The sequence below is a fragment of the Xyrauchen texanus genome, chromosome 8 (assembly GCF_025860055.1).
Source record: "Xyrauchen texanus isolate HMW12.3.18 chromosome 8, RBS_HiC_50CHRs, whole genome shotgun sequence".
Lineage (NCBI taxonomy): Eukaryota > Metazoa > Chordata > Actinopteri > Cypriniformes > Catostomidae > Xyrauchen > Xyrauchen texanus.
This window is the reverse complement of record NC_068283.1, coordinates 3782538-3804425: the sequence shown is the minus strand read 5'-3', so window position 1 is coordinate 3804425 and position 21888 is coordinate 3782538. Positions and strand designations below refer to the sequence as shown.

Below are 21888 nucleotides of genomic sequence, written 5' to 3'. Positions count from 1 at the left end.
ACAGAGCTCCAGCGTTTCTCTGTGGAGAGAGGAGAACCTTCCAGAAGAACAACCATCTCTGCAGCACTCCACCAATCAGGCCTGAATGGTAGAGTGGCCAGACTAGTCAGGATCGAGGGAAAGTTGAAGATTGGGGCGAAGGATCATCTTCCAACAGGACAACGACCCTAAGCACACAGCCAAGATAACAAAGGAGTGGCTACGGGACAACTCTGTGAATGTTCTTGAGTGGCCCAGCCAGAGCCCACACTTGAACCCGATTGAACATCTCCCCTTCCAACCTGTTGGAGCTTGAGAGGTCCTGCAAAGAAGAATGGGAGAAACTGCCCAAAAATAGGTGTGCCAAGCTTGTAGCATCATACACAAAAAGACTTGAGGCAGTAATTGATCCCAAAGGTGCTTCAACAAAGTACTGAGCAAAGGCTGTGAATACTTATGTACATGTGATTTTTTTAAAAATTTGTAATAAATTTGCAAAGATTTCAAACAAACTTCCATTCCAAATTTCATCCATTTTGGAATAAGGCTGTAACATAACAAAATGTGGAAAAAGTGAAGCACTGTGAATACTTTCCGGATGCACTGTACATGGCCCCTGATTGCAGAGACCATGTGTTTGTGTAAAGGTACGTCGAAGACAACTATCATGCAGTGCTCAGTCATGAGGTGTTTCATCTCAATGGCATCCAGGTGAGCAATGGTTTTGTTTAGTGTCTTCACAATGAGTCAAATAATGTGAAAACACCCCCAAGGCAATTTGAGTAATGTAAAAGGTTACATTTAATCTTTTGCAAGACAGCAAATGTTCATATTTAACAATCGAATCGTTTATTATTTTTTCCAAGATCATTAGAATCAAATAATAAATTGCTAACTAGAAAACATAAATATCATAGGAAAGTTTATGATATGTAAGGCAACTTAATTAGAATCATACACATTTTAAAATGAAAACCAAGAGAAAAATAATAATTAAAAGAAGCCTAGGATGAGAAGGGAACATTGTTCAAGTGCTAAATCTGCCACCAGAGTGAATACTCTACACAATCAATCAATCGACAATGAAATCGTTTGTAACAGCTTGTTTGTCGCTTATATATTTTCCTATTGAACTAAACGACTCTTCCAAATTCAATAATGCAGAACACACAAGTAGTATTTGATCAACAGTTCCATTGTGTCTTTGGATCTTCGCTTCAAGTTGAAGTGTTTGTCATAAAATGTCGTCATTTTGAATTCTACATGAATCCTTATCCTTCAGTGTACAAGCGAATGATCTGATCATCCTTTAAATCCACATCAGATTTCAGCTACTTAATTACAACGTCAATTTCAAAGTACCTTGCTGGCATGATTCTCTCACAGGTGCGCATTTCCACCTTTGACACTTGGCTTCTCGCTTGCTCTTTTAAACTTGTGTTAGGATTCTGCAGGTCTTCATCACCCCTCATAGAGAGACACTCATCTGCGTAGGGCTTCTCTTCTTTAACTCTGACCATGTCTTTTGATTCTTCCTTTGAAGAATGAAATGCTGATGATCTTCTCACAGACCTCTGATATCTTAACATTCTTCTGGAGGGGTCAGGTTTGTGAGGAAATTTTGATGGAGCGTAGTCTGGACTTAGAGGGTCATCTGATGGCTTGCCTAAAGACAGAAGTAGCAAATGTAGCATGCTGAAGCTGTAAACTGCATCTACACATCAATAATTAGCCAGCTGCCAACACTAGGGATGTACCAATGGTAATACTTTGCTCATGTCCTCCTCATACACATAAAGAGGCTTCAATACCAAAAACCCATACTGCCTGACATACGAATGGCTTTACATAAACAGTCAGTTCACAAATAAAATCCACAACATGTCCTACTATAGTGTGATTATTAAAATGCAAAGGCTGCAAGATAATTAAATAAATATATTGTCTGCATGTTTACTACATATAGACTACATATAGTTAATTAAATCGCAACCTTTTGCGGTTTAAAATAACAATGGGTCACGTAACCTGCTCTTCTGGAGGTGTGAAGCGTAGTCACAAACCGGCTTCACTCGGTATCCCGTCAAATAAAAGCTCTAGTTATATTGACAAGAATAGATCACTACTGTATAGTTATGTAATATTCAATGTAATAATAATAATAAAATAATAAATGTATTATATTCAAGCAATACCTCACATCTGGGATGCTCTGTTGTGCAGCACTTTATTGGACAAAAAATAACTTCAATGTTGTATTTTGAGGATCTACAGTGGGGAGAACACGTATTTGATACACTGCTTATTTTACAGGTTTTCCTACTTACAAAGCATGTAGAGGTCTGTAATTCGTATCATAGGTGCACTTCAACTGTGAGAGACGGAATCTAAAACAAAAATCCAGAAAATCATATTATATGATTTTTAAATAATTTGCATTTTATTGCATGACATAAATATTTGATCACCTACCAACCAGAAAGAATTCCGGCTCTCACAGACCTGTTAGTTTTTCTTTAAAAAGCCCTCCTGTTCTCCACTCATTACCTGTATTAACTGCACCCGTTTGAACTCGTTACCTGTATAAAGACACCTGTCCACACACTCAATCAAACAAACAGACTCCAACCTCTCCACAATGGCCAAGACCAGAGAGCCGTGTAAGGACATCAGGGATAAAATTGTAGACCTGCACAAGGCTGAAATGGGCTACAGGACAATAGGCAAGCAGCTTGGTGAGAAGGCAACAACTGTTGGCACAATTATTAGAAAATGGAAGAGGTTCAAGATGACGGTCAATCTCCCTCGGTCTGGGGCTCCATACAAGATCTCACCTCGTGGGGCATCAATGATCATGAGGAAGGTGAGGGATCAGCCCAGAACTACACGGCAGGACCTGGTCAATGACCTGAAGAGAGCTGGGACCACAGTCTCAAAAAAAAAACATTAGTAACACACTACGCCGTCATGGATTAAAATCCTGCAGGGCACGCAAGGTCCCCCTGCTCAAGCCAGCGCATGTCCAGGCCCATCTGAAGTTTGCCAATGACCATCTGGATGATGCAGGAGGAGGAATGGGAGAAGATCATGTGGTCTGATGAGACAAAAATAGAGCTTTTTGGTCTAAACTCCACTCGCCGTGTTTGGAGGAAGGAGGAGGATGAGTACAACCCCAAGAACACCATCCCAACCATGAAGCATGGAGGTGGAAACATCATTCTTTGGGGATGCTTTTCTGCAAAGGGGACAGGACGACTGCACCGTATTGAGGGGAGGATGGATGGGGCCATGTATCGCGAGATCTTGTCCAACAACCTCCTTCCCTCAGTAAAAGCATTGAACAACATGACAACGACCCGAAACACACAGCCAGGGAAACTAAGGAGTGGCTCCGTAAGAAGCATCTCAAGGTCCTGGAGTGGCCTAGCCAGTCTCCAGACCTGAACCCAATAAAAAATCTTTGGAGGGAGCTGAAAGTCCGTATTGCCCAACGACAGCCCCGAAACCTGAAGGATCTGGAGAAGGTCTGTATGGAGGAGTAGGCCAAAATCCCTGCTGCAGTGTGTGCAAACCTGGTCAAAAACTACAGGAAACATATGATCTCTGTAATTGCAAACAAAGGTTTCTGTACCAAATATTAAGTTCTGCTTTTCTGATGTATCAAATACTTATGTCATGCAATAAAATGCAAATTAATTATTTAAAAATCCTACAATGTGATTTTCTGGATTTTTGTAAGGATTTTCTCTACATACTTTGCAAGTAGGAAAACCTGCAAAATCAGTGTATCAAATACTTGTTCTCCCCACTGTATATAGAGTAAAAGCACTTCATAGCCAATAACAATGCAATGTTATGTTGAAAATGACTGGATTTGATAGGGCCATACATGCAGAGATCCTTCTATTCATAAAAAAAAGAATATGTCCCTTAATTTTGCAAAATAATCCTTATTGATGGACAGTCTTTAAAATCTAGGTTTTAATTTGAGTTACAGTTGCTGAATCCAATAAAGTCAGCAGGTCAGCTCTCTTGGTATTATTTTTATTGACCCGTTTCATGTGACATCACTGTATGACCACGCAGCCATGTTTATGACCAATATTTCTTATACCTTCAATGTGCTGCAATGAGAGTTCAGGAGTTAAAAGCACCTCTTACATTCATGCAGACAGAATCACCTCAGACGGTTTATTTTTATTATAAATATTTTTTAATGATTCCATACTGTAAAATGGCAGGCAAAACTGCTAAAAATACACAGATTTGCCCCTTGAAGGTCTCTGCGTTGTTCTGTCTTTTCTGAGCACTGAAGTAAAGCAATTATTGTTAATAATTTGCACTTTACAAATTCATCCCGTTATTAATTTTATCTGACTCCAATTTTATATTAATCTGACTCCAATTTTAAGTTGACCTCTGATTTAGATTAAAGCTCTAAATTCTTTCTGATTATTCTTTTATTTTAATCATTTAAGTTATTGATTACTCTGAATCCTCTTCTATTCATTTACCTTTTGATCAGTTTCTAATGAGATTCAAACTGATAGTCTTTAAGTGGCTTCCTCCTACATTAAAGCTTCAGTTATGATAGAAATGATTCTTAAAATGGGATTCTCCTGCTCGGTTCCTCCAGAGCGGTTTCTCCTATTTTAAAGACCCAGTATTGATATAAATGATTTCAGAGGAATACAGAATAAATCAAAAAGTAACAATTTATTTGCCAGGTAGGATTTAAAACACAAGTTAAAGAAGCAAGTCAAAGAACATACCTGGCAGTTGAGAAAAGTACATGTAATTGCAAAGCATGGGAAATCTGAATGCAGATTCCTATTATTACAGTTACACACATTGAGGTGTGGGATCATCTGACTACAGAGAACCTTGAGCTCTGGGCCAGCCTTCCTTAAATATCCAGACAGAATACACATTACCAAATGGTATTATCCTTTGTTCAATGAGAATTTGGGGGTGAAAGGGTTCTTGGCTTCCTGGTGTTAAACCTTCAAGGAGGGGGATAGGCCTCCAGAATTATTCAGTATTTGGCATAGACCTTATAACTTTGTTGTCATTAAGTTTTATAAAGCTGGGGACAAAACACTATACCAGACGCACCGAGACATTTTAAATGATACCAAACATGTTACAAAAGTTACATTATTTGTATACATCAGATATGGTACATACAGATCTTAGGTGAGTTTGGGGTGATTCTGGGCTTAAAGGGAATGGATGAGGAGGAGGAGAGGGGAGAGAATGGGACAGATGTGGAAGGGCGACAATGAGGTGTGATTTTTCAGTCTTCGCTCAGTGGGGTGTGGTGCCTCAGGAAGCATTTGCTATTTGCCTTTGAATGCAAACACATTGGCACCCCGCCTTACAATACAATGCAGAATCAAATTATAGAAAATTACCCCCCCTTTCAACCAGAACTCCTGGATCTTAACACCCCCAAAAGACATGGGTTATGTCTCTATCCTCTGACTGGCATCGCCGGCATGTGGGTGTGTCTTTAAGAACAATATACAATCAAAAGGGGGTCCAATAAAATCGATGTAAAATCTTTAATTGCATATCTCTAGATGCAGACTTGACGTGTTTTAGAATCCCAGTCCACACTCCCTCCTCCAATACCAAGTTTAAATCTTTCTCCCATAATCTCTTGATAGAAGTTAAAGCTCCAACCCCCAGACTCTGAATTAACAGGGAGTAATACACTAATGCATTAAGACCTTTTCCAAAATCATTAATCACCACTTCTAGAGTATCTGCCACAGGGGATGTACGCTATTCCCAAAAATAGTACAGAGCAGGTGCGCAGCTGTAAATACCTAAAAAAACTGAGACCTGGGAGTCCCACAATGTTGAACCAGATTTTCAAAGGATCTCAACACTTCACTCTCATATAGGTCACCGAGTGTAGTAATCTCCCTCACAATCCTCTCTGTCCAGCAGAAAGGGGACTTATTAATGCATAATTTGAGGTTAAGCCATAAACTTGAGGCAACATTTAAATAAATGTCAGAATTAAACACTTTGGACACTTTTGTCCATACCTAGTGTAAATGCAAGATAATGGGTGTAACTTAACTTCTCCAATTAGTTTAATAGAAAGGCTTTGCAGTGGCAAAATAGGGGCAAGAACTTCCCGTTCAATACAAAACCAGGGAGGGTCTCTCTCTCTCTCAGGTGGAAGCGACCAATGAGCCAAATTTCTGAGACTGAATTCATAATAATAAAACAAAATATTGGGTAGGCCTAGCCAACCTTTGTCAATTGGCCTATGCAATTTACTGAAATGTAATCTGGGATGTTTCCCATTCCAAATGTAGGACTTCGCTATGCATTGCTTGAAATATGAGAGGGGGACATCAACAAGGAGAGACTATAGCAGGTAGTACCTTCGCAATCATAGATAAATGTCCCATAGAAAAAGCCCACCTGCCCTGCATTGCTCGAAAACCTTTATATTAAGGGGTCAAAATTAACTACCGTAATTTCCGGACTATTGAGCGCACCTGAATATAAGCCGCACCCACTAAATTAAAAAAAAAATATTATTTTAAACATAAATAAGCCGCACCTGTCTATAAGCCGCAGGTGCCTACCGGTACATTGAAACAAATGAACTTAACACAGGCTTTAACGAAACACGGCTTGTAACAAAAATAAATAGGCTTTAACGAAACACGGTGTGGCAGCGGGGGCGTGGTCAAACGCCCGTCCGGGAGAGAAAAGCGGTAAGGGCGCTTACATCAAGTGCTGAAAACTGTTACACTGGTGCCAGTGTGACAGTTTTCCCAAGAAGGACACGTGAAGCAGGGCACTTGACGTTCCAGGTAAGGCTTTTAATGGCCACAGCATTGTTTACAATAAATGTTATAAAGTTTCTCAATTCTTGGTCTTCTATGCGCCAACACTAGACTGACGTGTTTGTGTCTGTCACTCTCTCACTCACACTCTCTCTGCTGCCTTTTTATGCCGCTCTCCCACGCTTACTGAAATTAGACACAGGTGTTAGACATTAGCTCAGGTGTAAGCGCCCTTACCGCTTTTCTCTCCCGGACGGGTGCTTGACCACGCCCCCGCTGCCACACACGGCTTGTAACAAAAAAAAAAAAATTAGCAGTAAACTGTTGCCTAGCAAGAAAGTCATTGGTCACTATCTTCCTCCTCTTGTGCACATGGAACCACTGAAGTCATCTCCTTCGGTGTCGGAGTTGAATAGCCCCAGCTTTAGTTGTCTTTTTGCACTGAGTCAATTCATCACGCTGCTGTTTCCAACGTCTCCCGTGCAGCAGCTCTATTTCCTTTTCCAACAGCCAGATCAATCGCCTTCAACTTGAAAGCTGCATAATATGCATTTCTCCGTGTCTTGAGGGTGACAAAATGACTACCGTAATCAGAATGATGGGAAATTTGAGCGAGCTCGATTTAATCTAAACAGTAAACAAATTGGTCTAATGAAAGCTTCATGCCGCCAAAAAACCGAGCACGTCACAGAATGTTTTATTTATTTTTTTTTAAATAAAATTTGAAAGCGGGAAAAATCCATATATTAGCCGCGTCATTGTTTAAGCCGCGAGGTTCAAAGCGTGGGAAAAAAGTTGCGGCTTATAGTCCGGAAATTACGGTAACTAAATCAGGCAAATTTGCTGGGAATAAAAAGGCCAAATAATAAATTCCCTGTTTGGGCCACTGGAAGGCACCCGGCTGAAAAGCTGTTACTGGGCAGTATGCCGTCAGAGCTAAAGCTTCGGATTTAGACCAATTGACTCCTGAGAACTTGAATGAGAAAGGAGAAAGGAATGAATAATTATGTGAAGGCAAGGCATAGATCTAGTGGGGTCAGAGACAAATAATAAAATATAATCTGCATAAAACAAAACCTTATGCGCAATACCTCCCGCCACAACCCCTGGAAAAATCATATTCCTTTCATATCGCGGCCGCTAATGGTTCCAGTGCAAGACAGAACAATAATGGGGAAAGATGGAGTAAAATAATCTGAAATTAATCCATTTGTTTGTACCGCTGCTACCGGGTGTTTTATAAAAGTAACTCAATCTACTAACAATATTCCTGAACCCATATATTTCCAAAATCTTAAAAAGATAACCCGATTCTACCATATCAAGCGCCTTTTCGGCATCAGGTGCAATGGCAGCGACCGGAGTCTGATCATTCGCTACTGACCATATGAGGACGGAGTCATCAAAAGATTAAAGTCTCCTCCCAATGTTATATCATGAGGGGTGCCAGCAGCTTGCAACATCCCTACAAGATAAATAAAAAAGCCCTGATCATCAGAGTTAGGTGTGTAAATATTAGCCAAAATCAACCTTTGCAACATTTTTCTGCTAAAACAATAAAGACTCTTCCTAATTGATCTTTAATCTGTTTAAGATATTTGAATTTTAGATGCTTACTTATTAGTGCAATGACTTCCCTGCTCTTACTTGAGCCAGCACTAAAGGAAATATGTCCACCCCATATCTTCCCAAATCTTTCAGCTTCCTGCAGGGAAAAATGTGTTTCTTGAAGAAATACTATATCATATTTCTTACACTTAAGAAGAGAAATAACCTCTCTTATTTTTATGGGGTGGACCAAACCATAGAGAGATAACCCACTAAAAATTAACATTTGACATATTAGAAAAAATTGACTGTGTGTCAAAAATATAATTATAAATACCAGTCAAACCAAACAAACAGAAAAAAGGAAAATGTACGCATTAACCCTGCGCACGACGGCACCAACCGGCGTCCATCCCTCTAAACTCAAACAGTCCATGTACGCCTACAAGAGTCCCCGTGACAACTTTTCCGTCGGATTGCTCAAGTGCAGTGCTTCTGTACAAATTTTGTGAAAAAGAATACCACAACAGAAAATAATCTATAAAACAAACTCCAGCCAATAGGCAGAATAAACACATAAAACATGTAGATTGATTCACAAAACTGTCTCGAAGGATGTGTTCCTCCACAAAAAGAAAACTCATTTTGTACTCAAAATACAAATAAAAGCAGTTCAGTTTCCTCGGACAGTCAAAAAATGTTCAATGAGCCGGTGTTCATGAGTGCAGGAGATGAACCATATCACTCCAATGTCCTGCAAAACTACTCCAGGAAACAAACTCCAACCAATAGGAGGCATAAGCACAAAGAACGAGCAGATTCATCCACAACTGTCATGAAGGAGTGTTATTCCAATATTATTTCAAAAAGAAAAAAAGGTGCCCAGCTTCCTCGGACGATCAAGTCTATGTTCAGCGAGACAAGAGTAGAGTGTATGCTCAGAGATTCAAGTTCACTTGGGGGCCACATGAGAAACACCAAATGGTTTACTCACCCCATTGTCTCTATGAAAGACACTGCTTGATGTGGGCATGTAAATGTTTTGCGGCCATCCTTAGTATATATATTCTCAGTTTGGACGGAAACATCAGTGTTTCTTGCGTTCATTGAATCGATCACGTTTCTCTCTTGTTGAATTTGCAAAGTCTGGGAACAAGAAAATGCTGTGATTCTTCCAAGAAAGCTTTCCTTTGATCCTCACCTCGTGCAACACAAGATCTTTAATGGATGATCTCAGAAATTTAGCCAGAATTGATGGGGCCTGTCTCCCTCAGCCGATCTCTGAGCCGGGACTCTGTGAGCTCACTCGATTTCAGCTTATGGCCAGTTGTTGAGCAGACTCGGGAAGAGCTTGTCTAGGAATTTCACCATAACTCTGCCTACTTCCAACAATTCAGAAGTTTTTTCGCCGAATTACTATCGGGTGAGCAGATATTTCCCTCTCCGATGACTCCAGATAATTGATCCATCTCTCTACGTCCCCGATTCTTGTAACCAACTCAGAGAATTTAGTTTCCATCACAGTAATCGATCGACGTATTAAAGCAAGATCCTCCAAGTCACCAACAACTTTTATCAGCATCTAGGGTTGCAATCGTATGAGCTTTTCAAGGTATGATAACAATCTCATAAAATATCACGGTATCATAGTATATGGTATTACACAATTACTAGTATTAGTGAAAATAGAACGGTTATTTTATTTATTTTTGAGCAAACAATTATAATTGAAACCATTTATTTTATTGAAGTATGTGTAAAAAAAGTCTTCCTTTTAAAAATAAAATAAATAGAAAAAATAAGAAAGCTAACAGAATTAGAATAAATGGAATTATAAACATGATAAAAATAGCATGTAACTATAACATGATATATAACTAAAGCATGTTAGTTTACATGTTAAATGAACTACTAAATTAAAAATAACATCAGCTGTGTGAGCTTTTGAAGTAATGTCCTATGATTATTAACAGTTATACTGTAGGTGCGGAACTGCTTCTGTCTGTACCTTTAACTCAGTGCTTCTCAACTGGTTTTGCATTGGACATCAAGTGTTGACCTGCCATGGATTAAACATAACCTGTATTTAATGTATCCTGGGTTGCATTTCCTTTTATGTTGCATAATGTTTTGTTCATGGTTTTCAAGTACAAGGACATGTATCAAGTGACATTTTTATTGTTGATGTCAACGTTTGACTTTCAGCACACAACTGAATAACACCGCCTGCATGACTATGATAAATGATTTCTGCAAGAGTTAGATTAACATACAAGCATGTCAACATTTCTAAATTGCACAAATAAAAAAATACATATTTGTCTCTGGCTTGCTTTTGCTCGCATGTCAATGATGCCAAGACCTACTTTTATATTTAATTTATTCAATTTATTTAATGAAATTAGTAGCACCAAACATCACAAGCAGCCTCAAGAATTAGGGCTGCACAAAATATCGAAAAATTATCGTTATTGCGATAATAGTATATGCGATATCCGTATCGCAGAGAGGTGCGATAAATATAGTTTTTTTTTTTATGTGCCAAGCATGTGTGCGTTGCATGCATAAGTTGTTTCCAAATTTGACCAATCAAATGGGGTCTTATACCCGACTCACCAGTGGCTAGCGGCACAGAACCTAGTAGTGGCTCGGAGCAGAGAGGGTGGAAAATAAAAACTAATGGCAGGAGTTGAGACAAGCGAGCCGGAAAATGACAACAGCGACGAACTTGTGGCTAAAAAGAACAGTACGTCTGAAATATGGCAATATTTTGGCTTCAAGAGAGAAGACGTGTACCAAATGCAAGTACTGTGTAAGTCGTGCCGAAAAGTTGTGGCCACGTCGAGAGGAAATACAACAAATCTCCACAGTCATCTAGAACGCAACCACAGGGAGCAATATAACGACTTAAAAAGCTCAAAACTGCCAACGAAATGCCAAGTAAGGTTAACAATAGCAGAGTCTCACAGACAACCATAAATAAAAGTTTTGAAAGTGTAACTCCTTATGAAAAAACTTTGAAATGCCACAGGGAATTAACAGAATCTATCACACGCTTTTTAGCTAAAGACATGATGCCTGTTAACACTGTGAGCAGAGAAGGCTTTGTGAGTCTAATTAACAAATTGGACCGGAGATATCAGCTTCCATCGAGAAATTATTTTTCTCAAGTCGCAATTCCACAGATGTACGACACATGCGTCAAGAAGTATCTCTGTATACCTGCAACTAGTTCACCTTCAGAGAGACTTTTTAGTACAGCAGGAAATGTTGTGACATGCCAACGCACACGTTTAAAACCGAACAAGGTAGGGCTGGGACAACGCGTCGACGTCATCGATGACGCCGACGCAAAATATGCGCGTCGATTCGTCGGACCCAAAACAAAGAAGGCGGCGCTGGCGAGAAGTAGAAACACGAGTGGCTCCTCAGACTATCAGAAGTGCAAGGCGGCATGCACTCGTTCCTCTAAAGTATGGGAATTCTTTCATTTAAAAGGAAACAATTCCGTGATATGTCGTCTTTGCAAAATGGAGATGGCCTTCCATTCTAGCACCACGGCAATACACCAGCAACTTAAGAGGCGCCACCCGGTTGCAGCAGCTCGTGAAGCGATCATATTTTCCTTGGTTAATTTATAGCATCAAATAGGCTAAACATGAATGTAGCCTACATCAGAAGGACTGTTGTTTTTAGCGCGGAAAGACGTCAGTACGGTAGCCTACAATCCATTACTCAAATTCAAATCCACCGACGTTAATCTTCTCTCTCCTGACTACTTTGTCGGACAAAAATGGCATATTATGATTGATTGATCAGATCGCCAGTCAATCAAACTCCCGGCAAATGTTTTTTTTTTTATTTTATTTTTTTTTTACATTTTATACACCCCCACCCCCGATGAAACCGGTATTACCGGTGTTGTCACAAGTCGATTAATCGAATCGAAATCGAATCGGACTGGAAAAAAATGAATCGTTAGATTAATCGATGCATCGGAAAAATAATCGCTAGATTAATTGTTTAAAAAATAATCGTTTATCCCAGCCCTAGAACAAGGTCAATATGCTAGTTTTCCTGGCAAAAAACCTGAAATAAAATTGCTTTCACTGTTAAGCACATATAGCATTGCATTGTGCTGAAATATAGGTTTAGACCTACATGTTATTACTTATTTTATTCTTGTGGATGTTGACAAGATGTAAGTATTTCCACTAAATACAAATGTATTTAAGGCCTGTACACTTTGTTTAATAGTATATTTTTATTTAAAAAAATATATATATATATATTTTTTTTTTTCATTAAAAAATAATTTTATTTTAAAAAACAGGCAAGAAAGGGAATATTTTGTTTAAAAAAATGCTCTTGATGATTGCATGGTTACATGTGAATAAAGTAATGTTTGAGAGTAATGCATTTTATTGTGTTTTTCAGTCATTCATAGTTTTTTAAACTGAAGAATATCTATTACCTGTTTATTTTAGTATTATTTTTAAAATGACTAATAAAAATAGAATTTCTTTAGGGAAATATTATATCGCAAGAAATATCGTTATCGCATATCGCATATTTTCCCAATATCGTGCAGCCCTATCAAGAATATACACGGAGTAGCTGCATAACACTTTTCCTTGAGCAGAATATTGCACTACAGATCGCTAACTTTGTTCAAAGGAGAAAGCGAGACGTGCATGGTTGCCAGATTGCACAAAATAAGTATAACATTAGGCGGAATATTTCCAATTTGTGCAAGTATAAATCTCAAACTGGGGGTGTTGCACCTCTTATCTAGCAACCATGAGCATGGTAAATGCTCGTGGAGATGCGTTAGGTCCCAATGCAAGTTAACTGTAATATCCAATGAAAAAAATAAAAACTCTTTTACTATAAATGAGCCAAGGGCCACATTAAATCATGTGGAGGGCCTGATCCAGCCCGCGGGCCGTAAATTGCCCATGTCTGCTTTAGCTGTTCGCGAGATTATCATTAAATCTGCTGAGGCAGCCCTAAATAGTAAATCACTTGGGAGGCCGCCGAAATATCTTCAATGGGAGAACCATGGCATTGCTCTGTCCCTGCTGTCCACGACCCAGTCCAAATAGACCAGTTGAGAAACACTGCTTTAACACACACACACACACTCATGTCAGACCTCCTCGCCTCGCTTCTCTCTGACATTTTCTCCGCTGCATTTGTGTGTGTGTGCGTTGACGAGTCTAACAGGCAGACAAGGAGGAAAGGAGATGTGCACGCACATGTGAGCCATGAATCTACGTAAACCAGAATCATTTTCTGTGGTGGAATGTAAATGAGAATCGGTTTACAAGATAAGCATTGTACTTCGCTGTTCCTGCGACATCTGTTCCAGCGGAGCACGTTTTTTCCACCGCCAGGCTAATTGTGAATTGACCCCGCACACGCCTCTCACCTATGCAGGTGAACAAAAATATGTAGGATGTAGCCTATGTTTAAGTTTCATCAGTCGTGGTAAATATACATGATGTTTTTGTTTTGAGTTTTATAAATCATCCTGTCCGTTTTATTTACAATTAGCAGTTTAAACTTGTTAAATCTTTTTTCTGTAGCTTTGAAAATAAAAACTAAGCTGTTTGTTTTTGTTGTTGTTTCAAAAGCACAGTTGAAATACGCTGCTAAAGTAATATTGAAGACAAAGTTTAATTAAAAAATTACAGTTGAATAAAGTAGCCAAAAAGCAATCATGTGTGTTCATTTTTAAATCACATCTGATAATAAAAACACAGAGAAAAGTCATATTAAATAAATTAGAAGCCTTTATAAGATAATATATAATAAAACAAATGAATTGGCTCTAGTTTTACTTACAATAACGAATGTAGAATTAAGGTTTAGTATTACAGAAATAGCATATATTCGGAGAGATGATGAAAATCAACACCTTTTTGTCACAGTTTTTATCTCGTGAAGAAAATATCCTTTAAATTATATTCATAATTCATCAATAATCATCATCTGTTGTTCAATAATTTAAGTCAGTTTTACTCATAATTTTAGCCAATATGTCAGCAATCACTTGATAAAGTAGATGAAAATACTGTAATATAATCAGAAATATACATAACATTATGAGAACACTATAGAATGTTGTAAATTCTTTTTGCTTGACCGTGTTTCAGCGTGCTGTTAGAAGAGCGTATCCACAACGGGAGTTACACTCTCTGACTATAGCACTTAACTGCATTTGCATGCTTTTGTGCAGATACAAGTTGTAATGTTACGTTTATGTTGTGTATCTTGGATATCTGATTAATCTCATAGGATGCGTCATAGAAGGTGCTTCAGTTGACTGGAGTTCATTTATTCTTCAGCTTCACCTAATGCAGCTATTCTATTTCAGATGTTTCTTTTTCGATAACATATTAGTAGTTATAGTCATATGTTCATGTTTTCATAGACATGTTTTCATGTTATTTTATTCATTTAACATTTTCATTATCTCCATGACGGACATGCCCCGCCTCCGCCTCCCGCTCGCCCCCGCCCCTCGTGTACTCGTTTTTGACCTATCAACGATCGAAATAAGAAATCGACAAAAATGCCCATCCCTAGTGCGTAGCAATGGAATAATTCAAATGGCATCACCCAGTTTAAGCATGGATTCCCCGAAGAACAAGCTGCAGCTAAATAAAACTTGCCCATGATGATCTAAAGCGTGGGAGTATTTTAGCCGGAGACCCAACGATGTTGTGCTGTGTAAGATATGCAAATTGGAAATGGCTTATCACAGCCGTACAACCGGCATGAACGAAAGCATCGCTTGTCAAGACGGCAGCACTGCAAGTCCTGCTTACTATTTGTCCCCACCCAAACATGATATAGTATTAAAACATGTGTTTCTGTTAGTATTAGTCACTTAAAATATATTTTTTTAACGTTTCCTCATCACCCCCATGTTAAATGTAATTTCTGCACCGCTGCTAACGTAACTTTACACCATGCGTCATCTAATTTTGTTATTTGTCCATTTAATATTTTCTGTTTAATTTAACGGCCATGCAGTCCTCTACATTGCGAGTAAATCACTCACATAGTGAGTTTGTATGTTAATTATTCATCATATTCGTGAAACGCCTAAAACAGACAATTAATCATTATAGTCCTAAAACAGTAATCATAGTCATAATCACAATTATTTGTTTGACAATTAATTGTCAGCCAAATTTCACAATTGTGACCCCTACTTTTCATTATTAGGTTCCTACCTTGTGAATTGTTTTGTTACAAATGTTTCTTTTACTGAGAGTTGATTAAGAATGCACAAGTTTTAGATATTCCTGTTAGAAAAACATTTAAGTGTTACTCAAATTGCACCAATTTTACTGTAAAATAATTTTATGTTGGACTGTTTTGATATTCCTCCTGAAAGTGACTTTTACATTTAGTTTAATTGATTTTGTTATTGAATTGCTAAATGTAGATTGCACTTTCCTTTTACTCGAATTGAACAAGTTCTTACTTAAAATCACTCCAAAATAAAATTTAAGTAATCTACATTTAGCAATCCAACAACAAAATAAATGAAACAAATGTAAAATTCAAGTCACTTTCAGGAGGAATATCAAAACATTGTGCAGCTTCGAGTTTAGCAGTCCAACATAAAATCTCTCCAAAAATAAAATAAATGTTGGACTGTAAAATGGAGATTACAGTTAAAACGGCTATTTTTGTTGCAGAATAATGCCTTGCAGTGCACACTTTGTTTCTTGTACATTTTTTTTGTGTCTAAGAGAAGATAATTTATTAAAATATTGAAATATTAATGAGACAAGTTTTTTTTTATATTTATTCGGGTTAATTAATTCTTATATTAATCAAGAAATAATAATAAAACAATCTTTAGAAAAATCGTTGCTAGATTAATCAATTAAAAAAAATAATCGTTAGGTGCAGCCCTAATGGAGATGAATCGTGAATAAAATATCTTTAAATGTCCATGAAAGTTCTATTTGCCAATATGTGTGCGGTCTTCAGACCTGTATAAACCTTTCCTGGGACTTCGCATGGATCAAAAGCATTTTTTTAAATGTTTTTCTTGATGTTCTTTCTCTGGTGTTTTTACATTCACTGCCATTGTTTTCTCTCACTTCAAATATGAAGGCTGCAAGGAAAATTTATGTCACTGAAACAGGTCAATATAGAGTTTTTTTTCTTCTGTGCAATTCTATACTGTATTGTAATTTTACAGTATTGTATTTGAAAACTTCAACATTACAAAGAGAATAAAATAAAACCTAAACATGGATCGGCATCCGTTTTGGTGAGTACTGAAAAGGAAATATTGGTACTCATCCTCAAGTCTCCAAAAATGGTATCGGGACGTCCCTAGTAAACAATTTAAAATTAGCAAATGCTTCAAGTAATGAACGAACAAAGATCATTTACAGCATTCGTTATTGTTGGTAAATCTTCATTTAGAAATGTAAAATTGTCCATCTACTGTTGGTATATTGGGACATTTTTAGTTATTGCTGTGTGTCTCTCTGCTGTTACTCGCGTCGTCAGTGTTGCGATTTTTAGACTGTGCGTCACAATGAAAGTAGTTCAATGTTTTAAAATGTGTCTTTGACACTCACATTCACTATTGCATTGTTTTGGGCACAAGTAAGCATCTTATGTGAAAAGAAAATTTGGGAAGTGTTGAGTGTGATGACTTTAACATCAAAACTGATCAAATATTATTTTCTTTTCATTGATCCCTGTGGCCCTGTACTGACTAACATAGACTTATTCAAACTGTATACATTTGTATTCTTGTTACCTTTTTAAATCACTGTATATGCTGTGTTGTCATTTACTACATAAAATTACAAAATGTCATGATCCAGTTCTCTTATTCTTGTCATACTCTAATATAAAAAGGAAAAACATTATACAGTTTTAATAATTAATAATACAATTTATATTTTTACGGTATTATACCTCAGCTACCAATTACAGTATTGAGTATACAGCTGTACACAGCAAACCTATTATCAGGTTTTTACAGTAACGATGTGGCTACAGTGTTGCCAGTCTGTTACTAAAACAAAAAACACGGTAAACTAACAGCGCACAGAAAAATGCTAGTTTCAGAGTTTGTGCTTATTTAGATCACCTGCTCCCTTATTATTTCAACTTAAATCAAGTATACTGATGAAAGAAAATAACACTTTTATATGCTAACATCGAGTTTTGCTCCTATTGAACACCATATGATTTTTATTTCTCAACAACATTCTGATTCTGTGTTAATTATCTAGTATGTATTGCCCATACTTTGCTATCTGCATCATTGTGAGCTCTTAGTAGTGCATCTTCCTCACGGGCTGCAGTTTAATATGATCTCATGTTACACAGGTCAGATTATTCCGCCATTTAATGAGTGAACAGTGGCAGTTCTGGCTTACTTGTTGCCCTAAGAGAGATCGGACGTGGCAACCCAACTTAACGCCCCTTATATAATGTGCCATTTATTTATCTATTAACATTAACATTATACAGTACATAACTTAAATTATAGAGTCAATAAATAAAGTATATGGCAGAATTCCTACAGATTGCTGCCACTCTGTGCCATTACACCTAATCCCTCATTTAAAATGTAACCTTCCCCTCCTTGTTTTCCTTGATGCAAAATCATCAATGACTTCATCATATCTGCAGGCAATCACACTGTTGATCCTAATTATTGCAAGACCACTATGAAGATCCTGTGTCATGGTGTAGCCTACCTATAGGCCTACTGTTTATCATGTTATCTTATGTTTGTTAATTGTGACGAGGACATTGTGACGAGGGCGTGGCCGGGCCGAGATAAAGCACGGCCAGTGCTGAATCAGTGGGAGCGTGATATAAGGGGCGGCCGGAGACTTTTAAAATGATTTTATTGCTATTTTGTACAAATCAAATTCACATTGGCCTACTTATTAACATGACAAAACAAAACTGTTATTACATTAATAAATTGTACACAGAATTCGAGCAACGCAACAAACTCTCCCATTACAATGACTCCTTTAAAACTTGCATATTAGGATCAGTTGTCATTACAGATAGGACGGAGGAGTAATCTAAGTGGCTCTGATTGGCCATTGCCATTTCATTGCTTAACGGACATGTTAGCGATTGGTTAGAATATTTACCCGCTGCAAAAATATGTTGTAAATAGAAACCATTGACGCAACAAGAGCAGACTTAAATTGAATGCCGTAATCTTCAGTTTTCATGATGGCAGATGTAATCGTAATCGCGATTAGTTTTCAATTAATTGTGCAGCCCTAGTATCTGGACAAACTGACAGCTAGAATGACAAGGATGTGCAAAGCTGTCATTGCTGCACATGGAGGAGAACTCTCTGAAGTAGTTTAAGAAGTTCATTTTTTTTCAAATTGTAATAGTAATTTTTCATGTTATTAATGTCCTGACTATACATTGTGATCAGTTGAATCCCACTTTGTTGAAGAAAAGTACCAATTTCTTTCCATAATAGCAAAATCTTTACATTATTCCAAACTTTTGGCCCACAGTGTATATTTAAGAATAAAACAGAATGTGGGCTTATGAAGGCTTAATAGGGTGACCGTACAGCCGCTTTTCCCCAGAATTGTCCACTTTTTTGGACCTGAAAAAAGTGTCTGGCCGGGATTTTTAAATTGCCTAAAAATGTCCAGGATTTGGACAATCAAAATAATATTAATAGTTTTAAGATTTACACACTTCAATTTCAAGTAATCTTTACCAAAATGAAACTTTCATTAATCATTTTTGTTAACAGTACACAATTCAATTTGGATGGTATTTTTTATTAAATAGAATTGCATAAATCATAAAAATAGGCAAAATATTTTTTGTTTATTGTATTCACGTGCTACCCATACAAAATAGGATTTTAATGGCACCTAATCTTTCCTGTTATTATTTTGTTAATTAATTGCCATTATTAATTGTATTCAGGTTACAATACATAAATAATGTTTTTTTTTTTTACTGGACAACCACAATATGGTCACCCTAGCTTAATACTGTCACTTCCCTATTATTGTATGTTGGAATTAATATTAACCAAGATTAAGTGATGGAAACGTATTTAATGTTTTTACGTGCTTTGTAAACTAATGTTAATGAATACACCATTATTGTAAATTATTAATTTGTTGACACATTGCATCTGTCAGCTGCCTAGATGCCTACATGTCACATCTAGTATAGCTGCTACTTTCCTAAATAAAGCCTACAGAGCACATTAAACAAAATACAATAGTAATAGACTCATTGTCAGTGCTCACTGCACATCAAGACCAATCAACATGTGTTAACAATGACAGGAAAGCTGACTCTTAACTGTCTTCTAACAAACTGGTAAAGTGTTCGTTCTCTTACCAGAGATAAAATGTGTGCTACATATCCTCGAGTTACTAGTCGGTGTCCAACCGCGTCGCTTCACTGCAGCAATCCAGGCATCCCGTTGTGCTTTGTTTTTCGGAAATCGAAACACTTTAATCTCCGAAAGTAGGTTAGTTCCAGGCCTTAAGGAGCACCCAACCACAGAACAACATGGTCCTAGTTTTAACGTTGACATTTTTCCCGTTAACTTTTCCGCAAAGTAATAGTGAACGAAGCGTCTCCAACCGTTGTTTAGAACGTGCACGATAAACCGGAAACGTTTGAGGAACAAATACGTCACTTCCTAAATCATTGATCATCGACTGCGGACAAAGTTACTTTCAAGGCAATTCAGTCCACTCGGTGGCCATCTTTGGTACGCTCACGGGCAGCTATTTTCAATGTAAACAAGCGGTATATACAAGTGTAGCTCCTATATTCCAAAAAAAATCCAAAACTGTTGGTCAAGATTACGATCAAAGAACATCTTTAAAATCAGCAGTAAAATATGACAACACTTGCATCATAAATGTTGCTTCTTTAGCTCCGATTATGCTAAACATCGCTATTTCCCCGGCTTGTCTATCGAATAATGATGTGCATTCTCGAGTTGATTGACAGGCAATATCTGTATCTAAAATCTGATTGGCTCTTTTACCTGTAAGGTGGGACTTTTTTTGACGCCTTAAGGGGCGTTGAATTTCTCTCATTCGTTAAAATAGAAATGGGGCAAACTAGTGTTAGGCATGCTCGTCAAATAGCTAGATAAACTACCAACTGCTCTACAGAAAAATTAGCTGAACTAATATAAAAGCTTCCCTTTAGAGAAAGTGTATAGTTACACTATAAGCCACTCTTTATGGAGTATTTAAGATATGTGTGTAGGCCTACAATATTTGTTTATTCAATTCCTGGGCTGTCACCACTAGAGGGCAATATACACACGTGAATGCGTCCGGTATTTTATCAGTTGTTCAGACACAATAAACAGTTCTTACCACAAATATCATAGTCGTCATCGAATCTACTACAGCTATAATCAGATTTAATTTAATCTGATTCATGTTATTAAAAATAAGTACTACAGAAATACAACACTGTAGGGGTATAAAATCACTGTTACTATGAGATGTCCTCACTAATATAGCAAAACAAATGCATGCATGGTTTAGTTAATGTGATAGTTCAAACAAAAATGAAAATTCTCTCATCATTTAGCCTACTCAACATCATGTCATCCTAGATGTGTATGGCTTTCTTTCATATGCTGGACACAAATTACGATTTTTAGAACAATAGTTCAGCTCTGTAGGTCCATACAATGCAATTGAATGTGACCAGAACTCCAAAAAGCACATAAAGGCAGCAAAAAAATAATCCATAAGACTATAGTGGTTAAATCCATATCTTCAGAATCAATATGTTAGATGGTAAATTTTTTTTTAGGTTTAGCACTTTTTTTTTCTCTCTCTCTCTCTTCACCTACTGGGAAGAGAGGAGAATTTATAGTAAAAAACGACATACATATTGATCTGTTTCACACCGAAACTTATCATATCACTTCAGTGTAGTCTTATGGATTACTTTTATGTTTCCTTTATGTGCTTTTTGGAGCTTCAATGTTCTGGTCACCATTCACTTGTATTGTATGGACGTACAGAGCTGAAATATTCTTCAAAAAATCTTAATTTGTGTTCAGAAGTTCATTCAATCACATCTAGGATGGCATGAGAGTAAGTAAATGATAAGATCATTTTTATTTTTTGGTGAACTATCCCTTTAATGAGCAGAGAAGGAGACAAAGCTAAATATGGCAACAACATGATACTTTTACATTTTTCAGAAAGATCATTATATTCATGTACAATGAACATAAACGATTCATCTTCAGGAGCCAGTGGTATAAAAAGTGCCATATTACTAATATTCACTAGCATCAGAATAGTAGTATTGAAAATTATTATTATTATTTTATTTTAATTTTTTGTGACTGGTTAAGTGCTCATGGAAAATTTGTGTTTTTAGCCGTTTTTTTGAAGACAGAAAATGAGTCATCTTCATGGGTGGAGTTAGGAAGGTCATTCCACCAACATGGTATGTTGAAGCCGAAAGTCCGGGAAAGTGTTTTGGTGCCTCTTTGTGTTGG

The 21888-nt window shown here is 37.3% G+C and overlaps 1 protein-coding gene across 1 annotated transcript; it reads right to left on the bottom strand.

Annotated features, from left to right (window-relative positions):
* Window positions 1-875: 875 nt before the first annotated feature.
* On the bottom strand, window positions 876-20252 carry LOC127648022 (peroxynitrite isomerase THAP4-like). The gene is made up of 2 exons (XM_052132582.1): window positions 19740-20252; window positions 876-1645 (listed from the first exon to the last, which is right to left on the bottom strand). Exons 1-2 carry the CDS (start codon window positions 19936-19938, stop codon window positions 1311-1313), a joined length of 534 nt encoding a protein of 177 aa, XP_051988542.1. The 5' UTR covers window positions 19939-20252; the 3' UTR covers window positions 876-1310.
* Between the last annotated feature and the right edge of the window lie 1636 nt (window positions 20253-21888).